Source organism: Eubalaena glacialis, chromosome 9 (assembly GCF_028564815.1).
Source record: "Eubalaena glacialis isolate mEubGla1 chromosome 9, mEubGla1.1.hap2.+ XY, whole genome shotgun sequence".
Classification (NCBI taxonomy): domain Eukaryota; kingdom Metazoa; phylum Chordata; class Mammalia; order Artiodactyla; family Balaenidae; genus Eubalaena; species Eubalaena glacialis.
Window position 1 is genome coordinate 28,228,752 of NC_083724.1, and position 19,860 is coordinate 28,248,611.

The window sequence follows — 19,860 nt, forward strand, 5'->3', positions numbered from 1 at the left end:
ATATTAAGTGAAGTAAGCCAAAGATAAATATCATATGATATTGCTTATATGTGGAATCTTAAAAAAAAATGATACAAATGAGCTTATTTACAAAACAGAAACAGACTCACAAACTTAGAGAACGAACTTATGGTTACCGGGGGGGAGGGGGGAGCGGGAAGGGATAGATTGGGAGTTTGGGATTGACATGTACACACTGCTATATTTAAAATAGATAACCAACAAGGACCTACTGTATAGCACAGGGAACTCTACTCAATACTCTGTAATAACCTAAATGGTAAAAGAATTTGAAAAAGAATAGATACATGTCCATGTATAACTGAATCACTTTGCTGTATACCTGAAACTAACAGAACAATATTAATCAAATATACTCCAATATAAAATTTTAAAAAGTTTTTTTTAATTCACCCTTTAAAAAAAAAATCTCGTAAGTTTCAGTTTTTGTCATCTGTGAAGTGAGAACAATACATATAATTGATATTATATTAGCAATATAATATTGTTATGAAGATTAGGTGAGCTGATATGCAGGAAGCTCTTGTCACAGTGCCTGGCATATCGTAAGCACTCAGCAAATCTTGGCTCTGACTTCTTTACCATAAATTTACTTTATTTTTACTTACATTGTATTGTAAACAATTCTGAAATAGATACCCATATATATAATCCTTTGACCATAATTCTGATTATTTCTTTATGATAGCTTCCTCGAAGGAGAGTTACTTAGGTCCAAGTGTATGAACATATTGGATAACCCTGATTTTTAAAATTATCCAGAAAAGGCAAGTCTACAGCTTGCCTCATTCGACTTCCCCCTTGAGCTCTGGAAATTAAATTCTTAGAGTAAACATTATTTGGTAGATTACAAACCTAACTAAGGTTTATGTAAAAATCTAGTGCTTTTTAAAATCTAGATTAAAAAATCTTTTAACCCTAGTGATTTTTAATGCTAATGATAGGTCATTAGCAATAAAGACAAAATAGAACAGAAATTTCCCTGTTTATAGTAAACTCCAATAGTCATAGAAGGGAGGGTGTGTTTAGGAGCCCATGCCCTGGCTTATAATCCTGAACCACACTCTCCCCTTGGCATTCCTTCCTAACACCTGCCACTTTAAATCCCCCACTTTGCATTGCCATTGAGCTTTTAGATTTCCTCCTTATCTTTGACCTTTTTATTTAAGGATATGACTTTTAGCTAACCTTTGGCCTGTGGGTCAGCAGTTAAGCTGTCCATTCTCCTGACCCCTTTCATCCTTTGGCCTTTTAAGGACAAAGCCTGTTGTGCATAACTTATACATATTTGGGTCATCTCAAGCCATTCTTAGCTGGTGAAACCTCATCAGGCAGGTGTTGCAAGGGCCTTGGTGAATGGATATTTTGAGAAACAAACTTTTAAGAAGAGCTTTAGGGATAGACACATACACACTACTATATATAAAATAAATAACTGATGAGGACCTACTGTATAGCACAGGGAACTCTACTCAATGCTCTGTAATGGCCCAGATGGGAAAAGAATCTAAAAAAGAGTGGATATATGTATACGTATAACTGATTCACTTTGCTATACACCTGAAACTAACACAACATTGTAAATCAACTATACTCCAATAAAAATTAAAAAAAAAAAAAGAAGAGCTTTAGACTTGCGATTTCTCAGGAAAATTCAGCCTGTTCAAGTTGCATTTCAGTGTCATCTTTCAGGGGAGGCTAGAGGAGTATTCTTAATGGAGCTAGTCTCGATATAGTTTTCTCATTTTAAAAGTGAGGTCACTGGCAGGGCTGTTGTGAAGACTCAATGTTATAAACTGTCACTGCCCTCAAGGAGATCTTATCTTGTTGCTGGGGACAGAATATGCACAAGATGTATATAACACAGGGGAGAGGAAGTAAGGGTCTTGAAGCATATAAGAGGATTCTACAAAAGGAGACATTAGACTGAGTGGTGGAAATCTAGGAGGACTTCATGTAAGATGGTGTTTAAGATGAGTCAAGCTTCCTGAAGGAGTGGTATTTAAGAACAGTCATGAAGGATTTTAGCAAGTGGAATTTAGTGCAAGCAGATGGACTCACAAGAGTAAAGTCAGAGGTATTAGAGTTTGGCCTGTTGGACCAACAAGTGAAGTGGTTTCATTAGCATGCATAATATATTTAGGCAATTGTGGAAGGTAAAGGGAATAGTACATTGAGCCAGGCTGCAGAGGGCCTGGTTTGCTGGGGTATGGCATCTGTCTCAGTCTGGTGGACAAGACACTGAAGGTTTGATAGCAGGGGACGACCTGACCATAGCTGTGATTTGAGAAGGACAGTTAGGAAGCTGTGTGAAAGATGAAGCAAAGGGAGGGACTAATTAGGGAATGCTAGATTTTTTTTTTAGTAAATTTATTTATTTATTTATTTTTGGCTGTGTTGGGTCTTCGTTGCTGTGCGCGGGCTTTCTCTAGTTGCAGTGAGCGGGGGCTACTCTTCGTTGCAGTGCGTGGGCTTCTCGCTGTGGTGGCTTCTCTTGTTGCAGTGCATGGGCTTCAGCAGTTGTGGCATGCGGACTCAGTAGTTGTGGCTTGCGGGCTCTAGAGCTCAGGCTCAGTAGTTGTGGCGCATGGGCTTAGTTGCTCCCCGGCATGTGGGATCTTCCCGGGCTAGGGCTCGAACCCGTGTCCCTTGCATTGGCAGGCAGATTCTTAACCACTGCACCACCAGGGAAGCCCTAGATTTTTTTTTTAGACTCAAGATAACAGGGGGAGTGGGGTTCAAAGGATGGACAGAATGGGTGGATGTGCTTAGTAAATTTGTGAAATACTTTCTAAAAAAAAACAATTTCTTTTCTTAAATAATTTATTTTCAATAAATTAATAGTTAAATAGCAATTTAGAATCAATGATTACAAACTCACAAAACACATCACCAAATAAAATCTTTGGTCGTTACCTCTAATCACATTCTACAAAGCACAATAATTCAATTTCAATTAAAAGGCATATGAAGATCACTAAAACTATTAAAAAGAGATGAGCCTAATAATGAGGTGCTTGGCCATTTTCAATCCTAAAATCCTTAGTGACTGAACAGGGCTGTAGAAAGGCTGGACGCGCTGGCTCAGAAGATCTCACACTATGTCCTGGGTTGCACTAACTGTCCATGTGACCTCTGCAAAGTTACTTCAAAACCCTCTGGACTGTTTTCTCCTCTGTAAAAGGAGGAGTAGAATTAGCCAATCTAATGATCTGTATAAATAAATGGGCCTGTTTATACTTGGCTTCCGGAAGTTTCCAGTGGTGCCCATAGCGGAACAAACACTTGTTTTCAAGTAACAGAGTAGCATAAATGATATAACCTGTCTAAATTTTTCTTTTGGGTTCAAATGGTCCATAAAGAGATGTACCATCAGTGAACTAGAATTCATTTGAACCATAAATTCTTACTACTGTAATCACCAAGCCGTAAGTACAGGCCACCAAGAAGGCTGTGGAGTGATTTTAGAATTAGCTTCCAATCTCACAGATACCTTGGCAAGGTTTTGGTCCATATAACTACAATTCCTTTTGACAGTCACTTTAACCTAACACAACTTGATAGGCCAAAATCCAACTTGCAAAAGAAATCATTTAAGAGATGAATTACATTAAGTAATATTTTAAATGTTTATTCATTTATCGTAGGAATTTCCTATAGGGTTTCTTTAAATAACTGTTCCCTCATTTAGTTTAATGATACTCAATCTCCTCACGACTTTTTGGCGGTACTCGGTTACTTTTCAGTGGAAAGGCCCTCTGTGCACAACAGACATGGCCCCAGCAGCAGAGAAGTGCACTCATTCTGAGAAGAGCAGTAAAATCCTGTGTTCAGGCAAAGAGGTCTTCTCTGCCTTCCTCAGCAACATGAGGCTAATATAAAAATGCTGTCAAAAGTGTTACTTTGAGTTAATGCCAGATGAGAGAATAAGCAATGTTACTCAATTGACAAACTGTCATCAAAGCTTTGAGATGTACTATCACCTGGTAGTTTGGGGACAAATTTAAGTCCACATAAGCTCATGAGAAAGAAATGCAAATTCGGGGGAAATCCCCTGGTCTCTGTGCTTATGTGTTTCCCAGGACTATTCTGGGTCTGTGGGGACATTTATTGAATGCAGTTTAAAGAAAGGACCTACACGGAAAATGCATTGTTTCTGATAAATGTGTTGTTCTACAAGTGTCAATGCCGTGTAGAGTTTAAAGACATTATGACCTTGCTATTTTGGGAGAATGAGATTTTGAGGGCGCCTCATCCAGATTTCTTCTAATCACCAAACGAAAGAGGCTCATTTCAGCCTTTCATAAATCAAATACCTTCCTTCTAGAGTGGCAGAAAATTTAAATTCCTCTATTGTGTATACATAATCTCAAATCCATCTATTTCCTACCTGTAGTTCAGACGGTTTTAAAACCAATGTACCACCAAGAACTTTGGGGAAATAAAATGTCCCAGAGACAATCAAATGACATTATTTGTATTCTGGGCTCAACTATGGGATTCATTTTTGAATCTAAGCATCATCAGGGTGGCACATGGTGGTGAGTTCTGCCAGATCCACGCTGTTTCACTCATTTGTGGGTACCACCTCTCCCAGCGTAAGACTGAGCTAATGCTCCATAGCAGGGAAAACAAATCACATGTTCATTAATTCATTAGAGTCTGGTATTAACATTCCTATTGTCTACTCTAAATCTTTTGTTAAGCTCTCTGTTAAATGAGCTGTTAAATGGTAATATTTAGATTTTCATCATTATATTTGAATTTTACAGGTCTTAAGTCAGCAGAAACTCAGGCTAAATTAAAAGTTTTGATACCTGACATGTGAAACTAAGGGGTTAGAAAACCTATTTTAGCTAGCTGTTTTTCATAAGAAAACTATGAACTCTCGTAAATTATCAAGTCCTTTCCTCTCACAGGTACAATCCACCATTTGGCTTTAGAGATAACATATACATACACAGCCCTATGCAAGTGACACCTCACATGTCCATAGAGATAAAGGATGCAGAGCTCTTCCACAGGTATCTGCTGCCTTCCTGTGGTCCTCACATGTCAGGAGGGTCTTTTCTTCACAGATGTTCCTGCAAGTCTCCAGGTTGGTTTCTGCAAGGGCTATCTTTTCATTTGTCTTAACGTTGTTCACCCTCGATCAAATATGCCTCATTTTTCAAAACAAACTTTAAAATATGTTCGCAGGGAAGCATTTTCTACTCATCTATCTGAGATCCATTTTGAGAAAACTTTCTTATAACTGAAAACATACTGAGTAAAACAGTGATTTTCAAACCAGTTTTTAACCTAAGGGTCTTTTTTTTTTCTTTCAAACAACATCTTATGCAGAGCCCAGATTTATAACATAGACAGAGACAGGCTGATCTGACTGAAGCCCTGGGGGTAGGGGGTGACAGACTCCCAAGGCACGTTCCTCATGGTCTCCTTTCAGCATCCTGAAGCCGACCCTGAGCCACCTCCTATGAAGCTTAAATTCATGCCTCACAAATTATTCATCAAGTTGACCCTGGAACATGCAAAAGGCTGTCGACAGCTAGTTACTTCTGAACCAGTGCTGCCTGGGGTGACCACAGCCAGAGCCCCACTACGGAATGTGGTGGCTTGGGCCGGATGATGGAACCTGGTAATCACCAAGGAGAGTCCTGTCCGGCAGGTGGGGTCCTTGGGGGAAGAGGCCCAGAATATTTCCTGGAGCAGCCACTCCCGTTTGCTGTAGGCTTTGCTCCCCCAAGACCTTCACCAGGAAGTTGATGTACCTCATCGCCAGGCGAAGCGTTTCGTTTTTGCTCAGCTTCTTGTCGGGAGGGTGAGTGGGGATGAGCTTCCTCAGCTTGGCAAAGGCACTGTTGACGTTCTGCTGCCTCCACCGCTCCCTGGTGTTTGTGAAGATCTTTCTGGTCATGTTGGAGTTCCTGAGACGAGAAAGAGAAAGGGCACTGAGGGCCAACACCTTGTCAGAGGCCTGCTGGGTAGCACACGTCCTGCCAGGAACTTGAGATGTTAATCTTCTCCACCCAGATCTTAGGAAATGCATTGCCTCATTTCCAGGTGCTTTGAATCTTCCTTTGACAAGGGAAGAAAACATGGCAGAAGAAAGGGCAGGATAAGAACACCTTCCTTCAGCGTTTCTCTCCCTGGTTGTTTTGAAGCCTCCAGTTAAGAGGTGGTTTTATCCTAATACCTCTATTACTTCTTTTATAACCAACTCTTCCTAATTGTTCAGAATCAGGCACAGTGTAGGATTGAGTACATGTGTGAATAAAACATATATTTGCTAACAGAGAGTTGAATATAGATTCTTTAAAAAGGGGGGTGCTGAGACCCTAGGTTTCATTAACGAGATAATATTTGGAGTGAAGAAGGTGATAGCACAACTCTCCTCTTAGCTGGCCGACCTCATCTGCGGATTGGGCCCGCTGTGTAAGAGCTAAAATATCTAGACTGGACCACATTTAGAGGAGGATGAACAGGGTGATGAAGAGCCTTGAAACCCGGCTGCGTGAGGAGCAGAAGTGGGGTTGTTTAGCGTGACAAAAGAAGAAAAGGGGCAGGTGGGGGTGACGATTTGGCGTGGATGCTGCGGAAGACACCCAGGCTCTCCAAGGTTGAATATGGATGACCTTTCCAACCCTGGGAGAGGTGATTATTATCGCATATTGCCAATTCTTAATTGTGCCCTTTTTAACTTTTAGAGGCATGGGCCCCTTTGTTCAGGTGGCTTGGATTAACCTACGTTAATGGGAACCTTTATGGCGCGTCAGCAAACGAGCCAAACCCCAGCACCCAATGTTTGATGCTCTTGGCTCATGGTTATCAGTTTGCCGCCTGCTCCAGTCTCAGCAACCTGGGCAGAGGGCCCCTTCCTGTGCCCCCAAAGAGTAGTATATATTCCTAACTCCACACTTTCACACATGCCATCTTCTGTCCCTTGAATTCCCTCCTCGCTGTCTTCTTGCCTATTTCTACACATTCTTTAAAGAGCAGATCAAATCCTCCTTTTCATTCCTATAAAGGCTTCCAGGCCATCCCAGAGCCCCCCATGCCCACAGCCACTGGTGGAAGACAAAGGCTATTAGGAGAATTAAATAAGTTAATATTTGTAAATCACTATAACAGTGCCTGACACAGAGTAATGGCTATAAAAGTGTTGGGGAATAAATACAACAAAATAATAAATATATTTATAAATAAAAATTACTTGTGAGGTACTGAATATTCCTGGGGGGGGTGATATCTTGGTTTTCCTATAACCAAGCCTCCTGTAATCTCTTGGCTCTTGCTGCCTTTGTTGCTTTATTTTAACCCTTCCTGTAGACCTGTTCTGTTCCATGGGTTTGTGGACATGGTTGGACTGGGTACTGGTGCTCAAGGAGCTTATTGGATGGTCTGGTGGAGGAGGCGGCACATTTTAAGTTATAAGCACTTAAAAATCACAGCAGAAGGTCCCACACACCAAGGGCCAAATCCAGAGCTACACTTGCTGACTAGAGAAAGGTGTAAAAGAACCATGTCAAGACCAAAATGATTGGGTCAACGCCATTGAACTTTTCCCTAAGTTCTACCTTTTTTCTATTTCTTTTTTTGAATTTTATTTTATTTATGTTTTTATACAGCAGGTTCTTATTAGTTCTCTATTTTATACATATTAGTGTATATATGTCAATCCCAATCTCCTATTTTTATTTGGGCTTTCCTGAGGATATGAGTTTGTAGGTAAACATCCCAAATATCTGAGAAAAGTTATATAAAGCGCCATGTAGAATGTCAGGCACTTGGTAGGTGCCTCTCAAAGTGCCAGTTTCCTTCCACACCTGTTGTTTGTGTTAACAGCCCACGTTGCAGGAAGGAGTTGGAGGGTTAAAAATTGGCACATATGGTACAAAAGGGTGGGCTGTGATGCAGACCTGAAAAAATGGCAGTCAACCCAACAGGGAGCTCTAGGGCAAAGAGTGACTGTAGAGGAGACCCCACTGGGCAGAAATCACCAGATCCTGGCAGCGCTGCCATGCTCACTCATAGGCTGGGGGCTGCCGGAAGAACGGAGGCCCCATCCTGAGGGCACTGCCACTGAAGGCTGTCAGCTAACTGCACTCCCTGCAGCTGAACTGCAAGTTTTTTCTTGAAGTGAGATCCAAGCAACGCACCCCTGTGTGATCTCTGCGTGTACCTAATGCTGAGAACACTGCCCTACTCTCCAAACAGGAGTTCTGAGACCTAGCAAAGCTATGTTTGAGAAGGAAGCAGTATCTAGGGGATTAAGAGGTACAAACTATCATGTATAAAATAAGCTACAAGGATATATGCCCCCCAGGACATTTCCCCATGCAGGTTCTTGTTGCCTTTCCTGCTTCTGCCTGGGTTGGAGAGGCCAGTGCTGTGCTGAGAAGCCAGTGGTGAGCAGAATCATGGCGGCTCAAGTTCTCCGGCTGGCCTCAGGCTCCCTCCATCAGCTGCTTAAGTCTATTTCCTCTCTCTGTGGAGACACTCCTAGTTGGACCCATGATCCAAGACAGTCACATGCACTCTAAGCTTTACACTTACTGACTCTACGTGCCAGACACTGTGCTCACTGCTGGACACTGAGGAGCCCACTGCCCTGTGACACAGAGAGGGAAGCACAGGGGCTGTAGGAGCAGAGAAACAGCACCTAACTCAGGCATTCTAGGGGGCTTCCAAACTGAAGGGGGTGATCCCCAAGGCCTCTTTCTATGCTGAAATGCCACAATGTCCTGCCCTTGCCTTTTATCTACCTAAGTTATTTCTAAATAACCTAGCCTTTGGATATACAATGAAAATATGAGCTTTGTCAGACCTGCATCCAACTCTACCTAAAATATGAAAGTTTGAACCTAAATCAAGGGGATTTAAAAAACTATTCAGTTTTGCTCACACCAAGGCTGGTTGCTTTGCAGCCAGGACTGTGGAAGCAAAGTCACTTTTAAGCTTCTCTTCTCAAAAGAGGCTTTAGCTCATTCACTAGTCCCATGGGGGGTCTTTTTCAAGCTGGGAAGAAAAGATTAGGCAGGATAAACTAACTGGTGTTCTCTTCTGAGAGGGCTCCATCCTATTGTGAGAAGCAGACAGAGGAAATGGGGAGAAGAGAAGGCTTCTGAAACGTAGCCTTGCCATCCTAGGACGTGCTTAATAATTACTTGTTGACTTATCCTCAAGTGTGTTACTCTCCTTCTCCACAGGGGGAAATAGAAATCAGTGATTTAACAAGCTGGAAAAACTCAAAGTAGAGGTCACTGGAAAATTGCTAAGGACTTATTAAATCAAAGGAAAATGGCATTTAGTGTTTTTCCTGTTGCAAGGACTGATGGCTGCTAATTCTTGATTCAAAGTAATTTAAGAACTTAAAAAGTACCCCAGATGCCACAGAATCAGAGAACATCTGACAGATGTTGAAACAGGCGTGAAGTTTTTTGGTCCCAAGTCACACATCCCTGTGTGGCAGAGCCTGTGTCCCAAGCCTGAGTATTTATGCATCTATGTCACCACTGACTCCTGCTGAGTCAGGGTCCATAACCTTTTTTGTGCCATGGGCCTTTTTGGCAGTCTGGGGAAGCCTAGGGATGGATTTCATCTCAGAACAATGATTTCAAATACATAAAGGAAAAAGCCTTTGGTTCCCTTCTCAGAATAAGAATTTTAAATGTATGAATTAAAATAGACACATAAAATAACCAATTATACTTCATAGGTATTAAAATAATTCTAAAAAGCAAGACAGTAATACCTGTGCTTCACTCTTAACACATTAAATAGATTTGTTATCATCATTTCTAAGTAGTGATATTTAAATGATTTTTTCAGAAGATCTGCAACATCTGTAACATGAGTTGAAAGTATGATTTTTATTGGTGACAGTCATCAGCACTACCAGTGCCAAAGTAGTTTATTACTCACATTCATAAATAAAGGAAATGCTAAATTTAAACTAAAGGTCAGTAGACATAAAGATGTAATTTTTTCCCACCTAAATATATAGAACGCCTGAATTCTATCCACACACCCGAGTGGGAATGCCTGGATAGGAGGAATGTCACGGTAAACTGAATAGGAATATAGGTGTGCACCAACTTCTACTTATACTGTCACTACAGAAGGTAACAGGTTACTGGAGAAAAGAACAATTATGCCCCCAGAAAAGGTGCTGCTTTTTCATGTGGGTGTTTCCTGGACACAGAGCCCAGGTCAACTAGAAAGGTTGCAGCACAGAAGTACAGCTAACATTCCTATGGTGGCCTGTCCCAGGCATTCAGACTCACACTGCTCTTTTTTCATAAAACTTTAAATTTCTCTTTCTGGCGTTTGGTCCTGTGTATTTGTCTCTTTCATCTTTCTTTTAAAAGTAAGCGGAAACAATGTCCAGAAAGAGGGCGGTCAAGGGTGGTTTATACAATTGCGTTAGGGGAAAGTGCCTAACCTCCAACACTAGGCACAGCTTTGCCTTTTGAAGTTACTATAGAAATAACACATGATAACTTAAGAAAAAAAAAAAAATTCAAGCAGTACACAAGTGATAAAGCAAAAAATAAAAGACCACCCTTATCCATCTACCTATTCAAACTCATTGCCCAGCAGTAGCCAGTTTGGTGTGTGTATATATAATATATGTATATATATAAACACACACATATATATATCTTTTATATAAAATGTATGTATCCTTTAAAAATCAGAATACATACTATTATGCAATTACTTTTCTCACTAGACAACTCTTCTAAATAAGTACATTTACTATGAATGCGGGTCTTTGGGTGCGCTCCCGGCGCACTGGGAGCGCCACCTGTTCCAAAACGCGCTCAACACCCGCGCCTCGCCGCCCACCCCGCCCAACCTGCTGCCCTTGACCGCTTCATTCCCGGCTTCTCCCTTTTTCTTTGTATAACTTTTGCTCCCCTCCGCCGGCAGCGCCTGCTTTGCGATGAAGTTCAGGCGTCCGGGAAAGCATCTCGGCTAAAGTTTCGCACCTGCCAGGTGTCCAGGAGTCGCTCATCCCGACGCAGAAGCTGCCTAAGAGGCCCTCGGAGACACATCCAGGGGTGCCTGGGCATCGCACACCAAGGCGCAGCAGCCCCGCCAACACGCGCTAGAGGACCCGCCAGGCTCCCCCGGAGCCGCACCACCGCCCCTGTTCCGCGAAAAGCCCCCAGGTTCTCTCACCGAGTCGCCTTGGTGGCTGCCACCAAGTCAACTCCACACCCCTGCCCTCCGCAGCGAGTGCGGCTCGGACTCGGGGAGCTGCGCCGGAGACCCGCTGGCCCACAAGCCCCGGCAGTGCCCACGTCCCTCTCGGAGTCCACGCACCTCCTCTCCAAGATCCAGGAGCCCGCGCCGTAGTTGTCGCCCTCGCCTGGGCGCCACGCCTCCGCTACCGTCTTTATAGGACACCGCCCTTTGTCTCGGGGACCCACGGGGCCCCTTTCTGACCCGGACTCCGCAGGTCCCTCCCTCCCCCCTCCCCCCACCGCGCGCCCGCTTCCCGGGACCAGCCTCCCTGTGTTCTAGAAACGGAGCAGAGGCGGAAGGAGAACCCTGCTTTGCGTAAGGCTTGGGGACGGGAGGGGTCCTGCCACCTACCCGGCCACGGCAAAGCTGGGCGTGTGACCTACCCACCCTCTTCTACGTCTACAAACCTCAGAAAGTCCATGCCACGTGGTTAACTCATCAGATGTCAATCATTTAAGGCCCAGTAAGTCTCCAACTGTAGTTCAAGAACCACTTGCTTCAGAATCATGGGTGAGGGGAGGCAGATCTCAATACCCACAACCCAGACCACCAGATCAAGTTTTCTGGGGATGGGGTCTGAAAATCTGCGTTTTTACTAAGTATCCCCGCAGATGAAGATGCACAAAGAAATTTAACAATCACTGCACTGGACAGATCCCCAGATTTATTCATCCCAGCTTCCAGAGTGCCCCAGGGACTTGGTATTTCAGGGCCTCCTCATTGGTCTTCCTGATTCTGTACTTTCCTCTTTCCGTCCATTCTCCAACATCACCCAGAATGATCCTATGAAAACCCAAGTCAGGTTCCTGTCACTTCTCACTCAAAGCCTTCCCCTGGCTCCCCATTTCACTCAGAGTTAAGTCTTAACAATGGCTCCCAGATTTTACCTGACCCTGTGTGTTCCTTCACTCCCCGGGGTGTACTCAGCTCTGGAACACTCCAGGCACCCTCCTGCCTCAGGGCCTTTGCACTGTCTGTTTCTATGGCCTGAAACACTCTTCACCCCAAGTTATCCAAATAGTTCCTTCCCTCACCTCCTTTCATTCATTCAGAAATGATTATTGAGTGTCTGCTACAGGCCAGTGCCTGTTATAGGCACTGGGGATACAACTTCAAACAAAACAGACACAAATTCTGCCCTCAAGGAGCTGACATTCTTCAGGTCTTTGCTCAAATGTCACCTTCTCAATGAGGATTCTCTGACCACAATATCTAAAATTGCACGTTCACACACACAGACTCTTCATCCTCCTGCCCTGCTTTATTCTCCTTAGCACTCACCCCCATTTAGTAATATTTTACCCATTTATCTTGTCTGTCTCCTCCTCAAACCCAGTGAACAGGCATTCTTCAAATGTTGGTTGATAAATGAATGGGTAAGTAATAAAATTCTAGGCATCACACTCTCTGAAGGTACCAGCATCGGATTTGGCACAATAAATTCACAAATGCATTAAAGCTTAGTGGATAAGAGCAAAGGACTCTGGATTTGCATTACCCAGGTTGAAATCCCTGATGTAGCCATTTATGTGACCCTAGGTAAATCATGTAACTTCTCCCTACCTCAATTTCTTCATCTGTAAAATTTAGCACTGTACCTAGTACACAGTCAGACTACTATAAATTTTACTGTGGTAAATTGTATTATTGTTACAACTACTGGCTCCCTTCCTTGTGAGAGGATTATATAGCCCCTCCCATTGTCATGTGACTGGCAGTGCCTCCCTGTAGGTGAAGGGAGAGCAATTCCTCACTCCCTTCCAGGCTTGGCCATGTGACTTGCATCAGCCAATGGAATGTGAGCAGACTTGACATGGTGGTGATAGAACAGAAGCTTTAACAGCCAAATGTAAAATAGATAGCTAGTGGGAAGCAGCTGCAGCCGCATAGCACAGGGAGATCAGCTCAGTGCTTTGTGACCACCTAGAGGGGTGGGATAGGGAGGGTGGGAGGGAGGCGCAAGAGGGAGGGGATATGGGGATATATGTATACATATAGCTGATTCACTTTGTTATACAGCAGAAACTAATACAACATTGTAAAGCAATTATACTCCAATAAAGATGTTTAAAAAAAAAAGAGTGATTGCTGGTTGGGCTTAGTCATTAGAAAGTAATGTTTGGGGTTGCTCTCTCAGCCTGGAAGCCATACAGCAAACCCATAGCCAACCACAGCCTTCACGTCACATGAGTGAGGAATAAATCTTGCTGTTGTAAGCCACTGAGATTTGGGTGTTGTTTGTCCCCCTCCTCAAAAAAAAAATGCATACAGTTCTTATTATAAATAAAAAAGCTGTTGCACAAACTGCTAGTTCTCAGAGGGCAGGAAAGTGAAGAAAATTCTGTATCTGCCTGTAAGGAGTTCACAGTCTTTGGGAGGAAGAGGACATGACAAAAATGACTAAATACAAGATAGACAGTCCTGAGTGCCAGAGAGTATGAAATTGGAGTTAAGGAGGCAAAGATTCTAGCTGGAGGATCAGCAATTGCTCGTGGGAGGGATGCCATTTAAACTAGGCCTTGAGGCAGGGCTGCCTCTGACATATGTGGGGCTCAGGACAAGGGTACAAATGGAGACTCCTGACCCATCCCCATTCCCATTCTTTTCCCACCCCCTTCTCTGTGAAGGGTCTTGTGTATATGACGTGGAATCCCAGCCCACACGGACCTAAGGAAGAGCCCTGTGAAGGTTCTGAAAATAGACTCAGGGCCATTTGAGCAGAAATGCAGGGGTTCTGGATATACAGAGTGTGGTATAAATTCAGGGGTCCCTGATACCCTGAGTGTGGTCTAGAATGTGGGAAATGGGCACCTGGTGGGCACTGGAGGAGGACTAGAGCAGGTCCATCTAAAGCACAGAATCCAAGGCAGGGTCCCCGATCACCTGGGTGCAAAAGTGGGAAATGCTGGATAGGAACTACACACGTATGAGTGGAGGAGAGGGCAGTCCATATGAAGGCCTTGAACATGGGAGTGATATGTTTTGATTTACAGTTACAAGGCTCATTCTGGTGGCAGTCAGCGGATGGATTAGAGGGTGGGTTGGAGAGAATGAATGGGTCAATTATGCATAGGCACAAAAGGGGCCTTTGGGAACATACTCTAATATTTGCAGTGAGCAGCCCTGATTTGTCCTTTCTGCCGTCCGTCTCTGTGTGCCACTGAGGGGAACTGCTGCCTCATGGTGCCTCATGGTGCCCATGTCTCCCACCCTACCTGTTGTACCTCAGTCCTGATAGAGGGCATGTTGGAATTTAAACCAAGAACCTACATTACCCTTCCTCTCAGCCAAAAGCCTGCGAGGTAATATATTCTTAATGGCACATTCTACAGCTGTAAAAAAGAAGTGTAGCAACTAGGAAGCAAGATTGGAAATGTGTGAGGCTAAGGTAAGCAACAGTAAGTGTAAAATAGGATCTGTGTACAAGTGGACGAGGACTGAGAGACAGGACGAGGGGAAAGATGAGGACTGTGGAGAAGGGAGCACAGATGTGTTGGCACAGTGCAACCAGGGTCGACATTTGTTTTCTTCTCTGAAGTTTCTTCCATGTTATTGTTGGTTTTATAATTTTTGAAATGGGGGAAACCGTCTTGGTGCAGTATTCCACTAGCAGTGATGCTTCAGCGTGATGGGCCCTCTCCCATCCTGGTCTCCCAGTGTGGAGAGTTTAGGGGCGAGGTCTTGCAGGGGAAGGGGTTGAAGTAGGAATTTACATAATCCGATTATTGGGGGATTAGGTTTGGGCAGCTAAACGCCTCTGTGTGCTTGAGCTAAAACCCTTACTATTCATGGCTCTCACCGCCCCCTGGAGAGACTGCACCTGCGGGCTCCTGGGGAGGGACCAGAGGGTTGGGGAGAGAAGAGCAGGTCCCTAGGAGGGCTGGGGCATTGTCAGCCTCTCTGGTTCTGCTGTCTTAATTGATCTGTCTGGATTAGCCTGTGAATGCTGGATCTCTAGTCCTGTGTGCTGGGGCTGTTAGCTTCAGAAAAGACGAACCTGAGGTTTTCAGAAGGGATTCCTGTGAGCCCAGGTGGTTGTGGACCAAAATCATTTTGGCTGGAGGTCAAGCGTCAGCTCTATCCAGTCTTAAAACTCCCTTCTTCCCCGCTCATTCTCAACCCCCTTCCCAATCCCCAATTCTGCATATCCAGGCCCCAAAGCATCCATCTATTTCTCCATTTATCCAGTCATACATTCAGCCCCACTTCCATCCATCTATTGTTAAGCTTCCATCAATTTATCCATCACATGAATTAGCTGGTTCTTGATAGTTAATAAAATTTACTAGTAAATCCTAGATAGATTTTGTTCCTTCAAGTGTGCTACCTTGCAAGTCAATTTTGGTACTTTGACATATGAACTTTGACATTTTCACATTCATTAGTAAAGTGTTATATACAGTTATTCAAAGTGAGACAGGCTGGGACCTGGGCCCCTTTGCTGCAGTGCTGCAATGCTTCCACCTGGGCACACCTCTCCTCCAGCAGCAAAATACAAAGAAACTGACTGGGACTAAAAATAACTGTGTGCATGTGCAGTTGGGACAAATTCTGGACAAAAGATACAAAGAGACCAAAAAACCCAACTGCCACTTTTGAGGAGCCTGGAGCAAAAGCAGGGTACTGCTCATGCCCTCTGCACACTAATATGTATAAAATAGATAACTAATGAGAACCTGCTGTATAGCACAGGGAACTCCACTTCACTGTACAGTAGAAACTACACAACATTGTAAAACAAATATACCCCAATAAAAAATAAATAAATTTTAAAAATAATTTAAAAAATTTAAAAAACCCACCACCTAAGGGGTGGGCAAAGCACCTAAGCCACCCCTCCGGCCCGACCCCTGGACACACCCCTACCCTCGCCCCATATAAGGAACAAGCTTGCCCCCCCCCCCCCCGCCCCCGCTCAGGGAGCGAGCAAACAAAGGAACCTGTGGTTTGTTCTCATTCCCCACTGCTGCAGCAGGGGCCCCAATAAAGCCTTGCCTGAATTTCTTCTTTGGCCTCTAGTCAATTTTCATTGATTGGGGAAGGCCAAGAACCCTGGTCGGTAACAAATGCTTTCAAAAATATCTCCGTATTTACATTATCAACTTTCTCATTCCTCATGTTATGTGTTTAGGACTTCTCTCTCCTTTATTAGCTTTGCAGAGCTTGTCCATTTTATTTTTCTCTTAAAAAACTACCTCTGTGGTTCATCATTTTTCTGATTTTCTAATGTATTCATTTCTATTGTATCTTTATTTTTATTTTTTGGACTTTCTAGGTTTCACCTTTTTTTTTAATTGAGGTAACTGGTTTATAACACTATATAAGTTTCATGTGTACAACATTCTATTTCAACTTCTGTATACACTACAGCGTGCTTACCACCGAAAGTTTAGTTTCCATCTGTCACCATACAGTTGACCCCCCTTTAGCCATTTAGCCCCTTCCCCTTCCCCTCTGGTAACCACTATTCCATTTTCTTCATCTAAGTTTTAGTTTTTGCTTGTTTAATATTTCACATATGAGTGAAATCATACTGTATTTGTCTTTCTCTGTCTGACTTATTTCACTTTCTACCATATCTTTATTAAATCTGCTTTTTCATTTGCCTATGTTTATTTTGTTCTTTCTCCATCTCCCATTCTTAGATTGTTTATTAATTTCCATTCTTTCTTGTTTAATAAGAAAAGCATTTCAGGCTATGAATTTTCTTCTGATATACCTTTGGTGTCATCCTTCACTTCCATTTGCAGTATCTTTGCCATTAGCCTCTAACATCTGTTGTTTATTTTAATTTTTCTTTTTAAAACTTTTAAAAAATTTCCTTATCGTTGTATTTTTTGGTAACCATGTGCTATTAACTTCTAATTTTATTGCAGTGTAGTCAAAGGTATGCTATTAACTTCTAATTTTATTGCAGTGTAGTCAAAGGTATGCTCCATGTTTTTGCTTTGGGATATTTATTAAGAGCTTCTCTAGGTAAAACATATGATCAACTTCTATAAATGATCCCTAGGTAATAGAAAAGGAGATATATCCTTTGTTTGAAAAATAAAAATTTTTTTATATACATCCATTAAATTGATCCTCTATATTCATGGGAGTTTGGGTCTATTTGATCTGTTAGAGAGAGTTATGTGAAAATCTCCCTCTACTGTTTTGTGTCTGTTCCTTCCTTTTGGTTTTTCCAAGAGTGTTTGCTTTAAATCTTTATACCTTGAGATACAATGCATTTTGCACATAAAGACTCTTGGAAGTTTTATTGACTTAAGAGAATTGTGCCCTGTGTCAACATAAAATGATCCTCTTTGCCTTGCTTCTTCTCATGAATTCCATTTTGTTTTGTGATATTACAACTCCTGTTTTCAAATTTGCATTTTCCAAATAAAACTGTGCCAATTCTTTTACAACTAAATTTGTCAGTATGCGGGTGTTACTTTCGGTCATAGGTTTTATCTTTCTGTGACATTTTATTTGGGAAATTTAAAATCCTTTGAATCCTCTGTTTTTTTAAAAGAGCCCCCATCTCCATTTTGAATTCTTTAAAGCAAGTATCATTCTAGTTTACTTGCTTTTGATGAATGAATGCAAGACAGCACTGACTCATTTCTCCAAACAGCTGCCTTCAGCTTGCCCTGCTTTCCGTCAGAAGTCACATAGCTTGTTTCTGTGAAATGAATGCTTCTAAGGCCATGGAAGGAGTTTCTGGTGATTGCTTAACTTGTTTTTTAAGGAGATGAGAAGAACATTCTGGCTGCTGTGTGGAGGGGGCCAAGAAATGATGTGGGGAGACTAGGAAGCTGTGACAGGAATACAGACAAAAGAGGATGATGGCTTGACCTAGGGGGTGGCATTGAGCACCAACTCTGGGCCACACACTGAATTCTCTACCCCTATTATGTAGCACTAAGTACTAGGTGTCACGCTAGGCATTTCACCCAATTTTCTCATTTAATATGAGAAATTATATATTTTCATTATAAAGTTACATAACAAGGTGTTATCCTAGACAAAACAAAATATCACTCCCCCACAATTTAGCTCCGAAATAAATTTAGTATTTACCTAAATTCTAAAATGTATGCCCAAAGAAACAAGCCTTCAAATGCAGCTGACTCTGTTTTACTAGCAAGTTTTACACAAACATCATTTCAGAGCCAGCAGAGGCTATAAATTCTCATGGATGTTAATGTCACTCCATTCACAGGACCCACAGGGCAAACAACTGATTAGCTCACCTCCTCTTCCCGCCTCCCCTACTCTAACCTCCCCTGAATGAAAAAATAACAGAGCAAGTAGCTGCTCTATGATGAAAGCGGGTGATGTGGGAAACCAGGGCACGTGGAAGGGAGAAATACATTGATGTGGCCCACATCTTTACCCAAGTGTTGGGAGGGATGAGAGCTTTGGTCTTCTCTCCTAAGGAAAGAGAGATCTGGCTGTTTCATCATCATTTGGGGACTTCCCTGAGGTCATTCCCTAGTCATGACAGAAAAGTAAAGATGCTAGAATCTTTAGACCAGAGTCCCTGAGGCACACAGGTTTCGTGGCCCTGGACACACTCATAGATAGGAACAACAAAGGAAAAAAATTATACCGATTTAGGAGGAAGCACACCTGCTGTCCACTGGGTTTTCCCCCCCCCTGCAGCACACTGTGACTTTCGGTGACAAAGGAGGAGAAACAATATTACTCTGTAAATAAGTTATCCTTACTTGGAAGCTTGCCACAGCCTGTTACCAAACATCCTCCATCTGAGAAGTAGCGAACGAACGTTGAATCTCAGGGATGGTCCTCAACTGGATCCACATGTAAGGAGCCCTGTTTGAATAAAGAAGGTGGGGGTGGGGAGAGTGATCCAACCACAATCCGGAATCAGATTTGCAAAGGTTCCCTGTACTGTTGTTTAACACTGTTCATCTGCCCCGTTGATGCCCTTTCTTCCTGTCTCCCCTCTTTTCTGTCTGCTAACCTAGTGCCTTGCCTGGGATAAGCACAATGATGAGGCTACTGGTTTGCATTTAAGTAGAGGAATTTGTTAATTGGTCTAGAGGCTCACTGCTGCACTGTAACTTTCTCAATTACACTTGCCACTTATTTAAGAAATAAAAAGCTGGTCAAATTGCAAAAACAAAAAAATTACTCTTCTGAGCCTGTTTTCTATAAAATGGGAGTAATAAATACTCATTGATGTGCTGTGGACTAAGTGGGAAAAGGTACTGAGAAATACCAAATGGAAAGCAGTTTTGTATAGAAGCTGAGAGGCTTTTCATTAGGCTTTGGAGGCAGACTGGTGTTTGAATTCCTGCTCTGACACCAGCTGCCATCCTGGGCAGGTTACTTAACTTCTCCCAGTCTCAATTTTCTCAGCTGTAAACTGGAAATAATATCAACTTCATGGATTATTGTAAAGACTCACTGCACTAATGTACATGAAGTTAGTGACTGGGAGTAAATGCTTTAAAACGGTGGTAATAGGCATCTAATAAAATCATAGTTGCTCAATAAATAATCATTTTATTACCAGAAAACTCTATCCAAAAACTAGATGGGGAATATGAACACATGCCTCTAATTTCCTCCAAAGGG

The 19,860-nt window shown here is 42.7% G+C and overlaps 2 protein-coding genes across 2 annotated transcripts in view; both read right to left on the minus strand.

The window, feature by feature from the left end:
• Window positions 1-5,546: 5,546 nt before the first annotated feature.
• TAL2 (TAL bHLH transcription factor 2) lies at window positions 5,547-5,965 on the minus strand. The gene has a single exon (XM_061201076.1). The coding sequence runs from the start codon at window positions 5,936-5,938 to the stop codon at window positions 5,621-5,623; it is 318 nt and encodes a 105-aa protein (XP_061057059.1). The 5' UTR covers window positions 5,939-5,965; the 3' UTR covers window positions 5,547-5,620.
• A 13,026-nt stretch (window positions 5,966-18,991) lies between these two features.
• Window positions 18,992-19,860, minus strand: part of FKTN (fukutin) — an 86,282-nt gene continuing 85,413 nt past the window's right edge. The window contains exon 12 of the transcript XR_009702074.1: window positions 18,992-19,092. The gene's annotated coding sequence lies outside the window, so the exon portion shown is untranslated. The remainder of the gene's footprint in view (window positions 19,093-19,860) is intronic.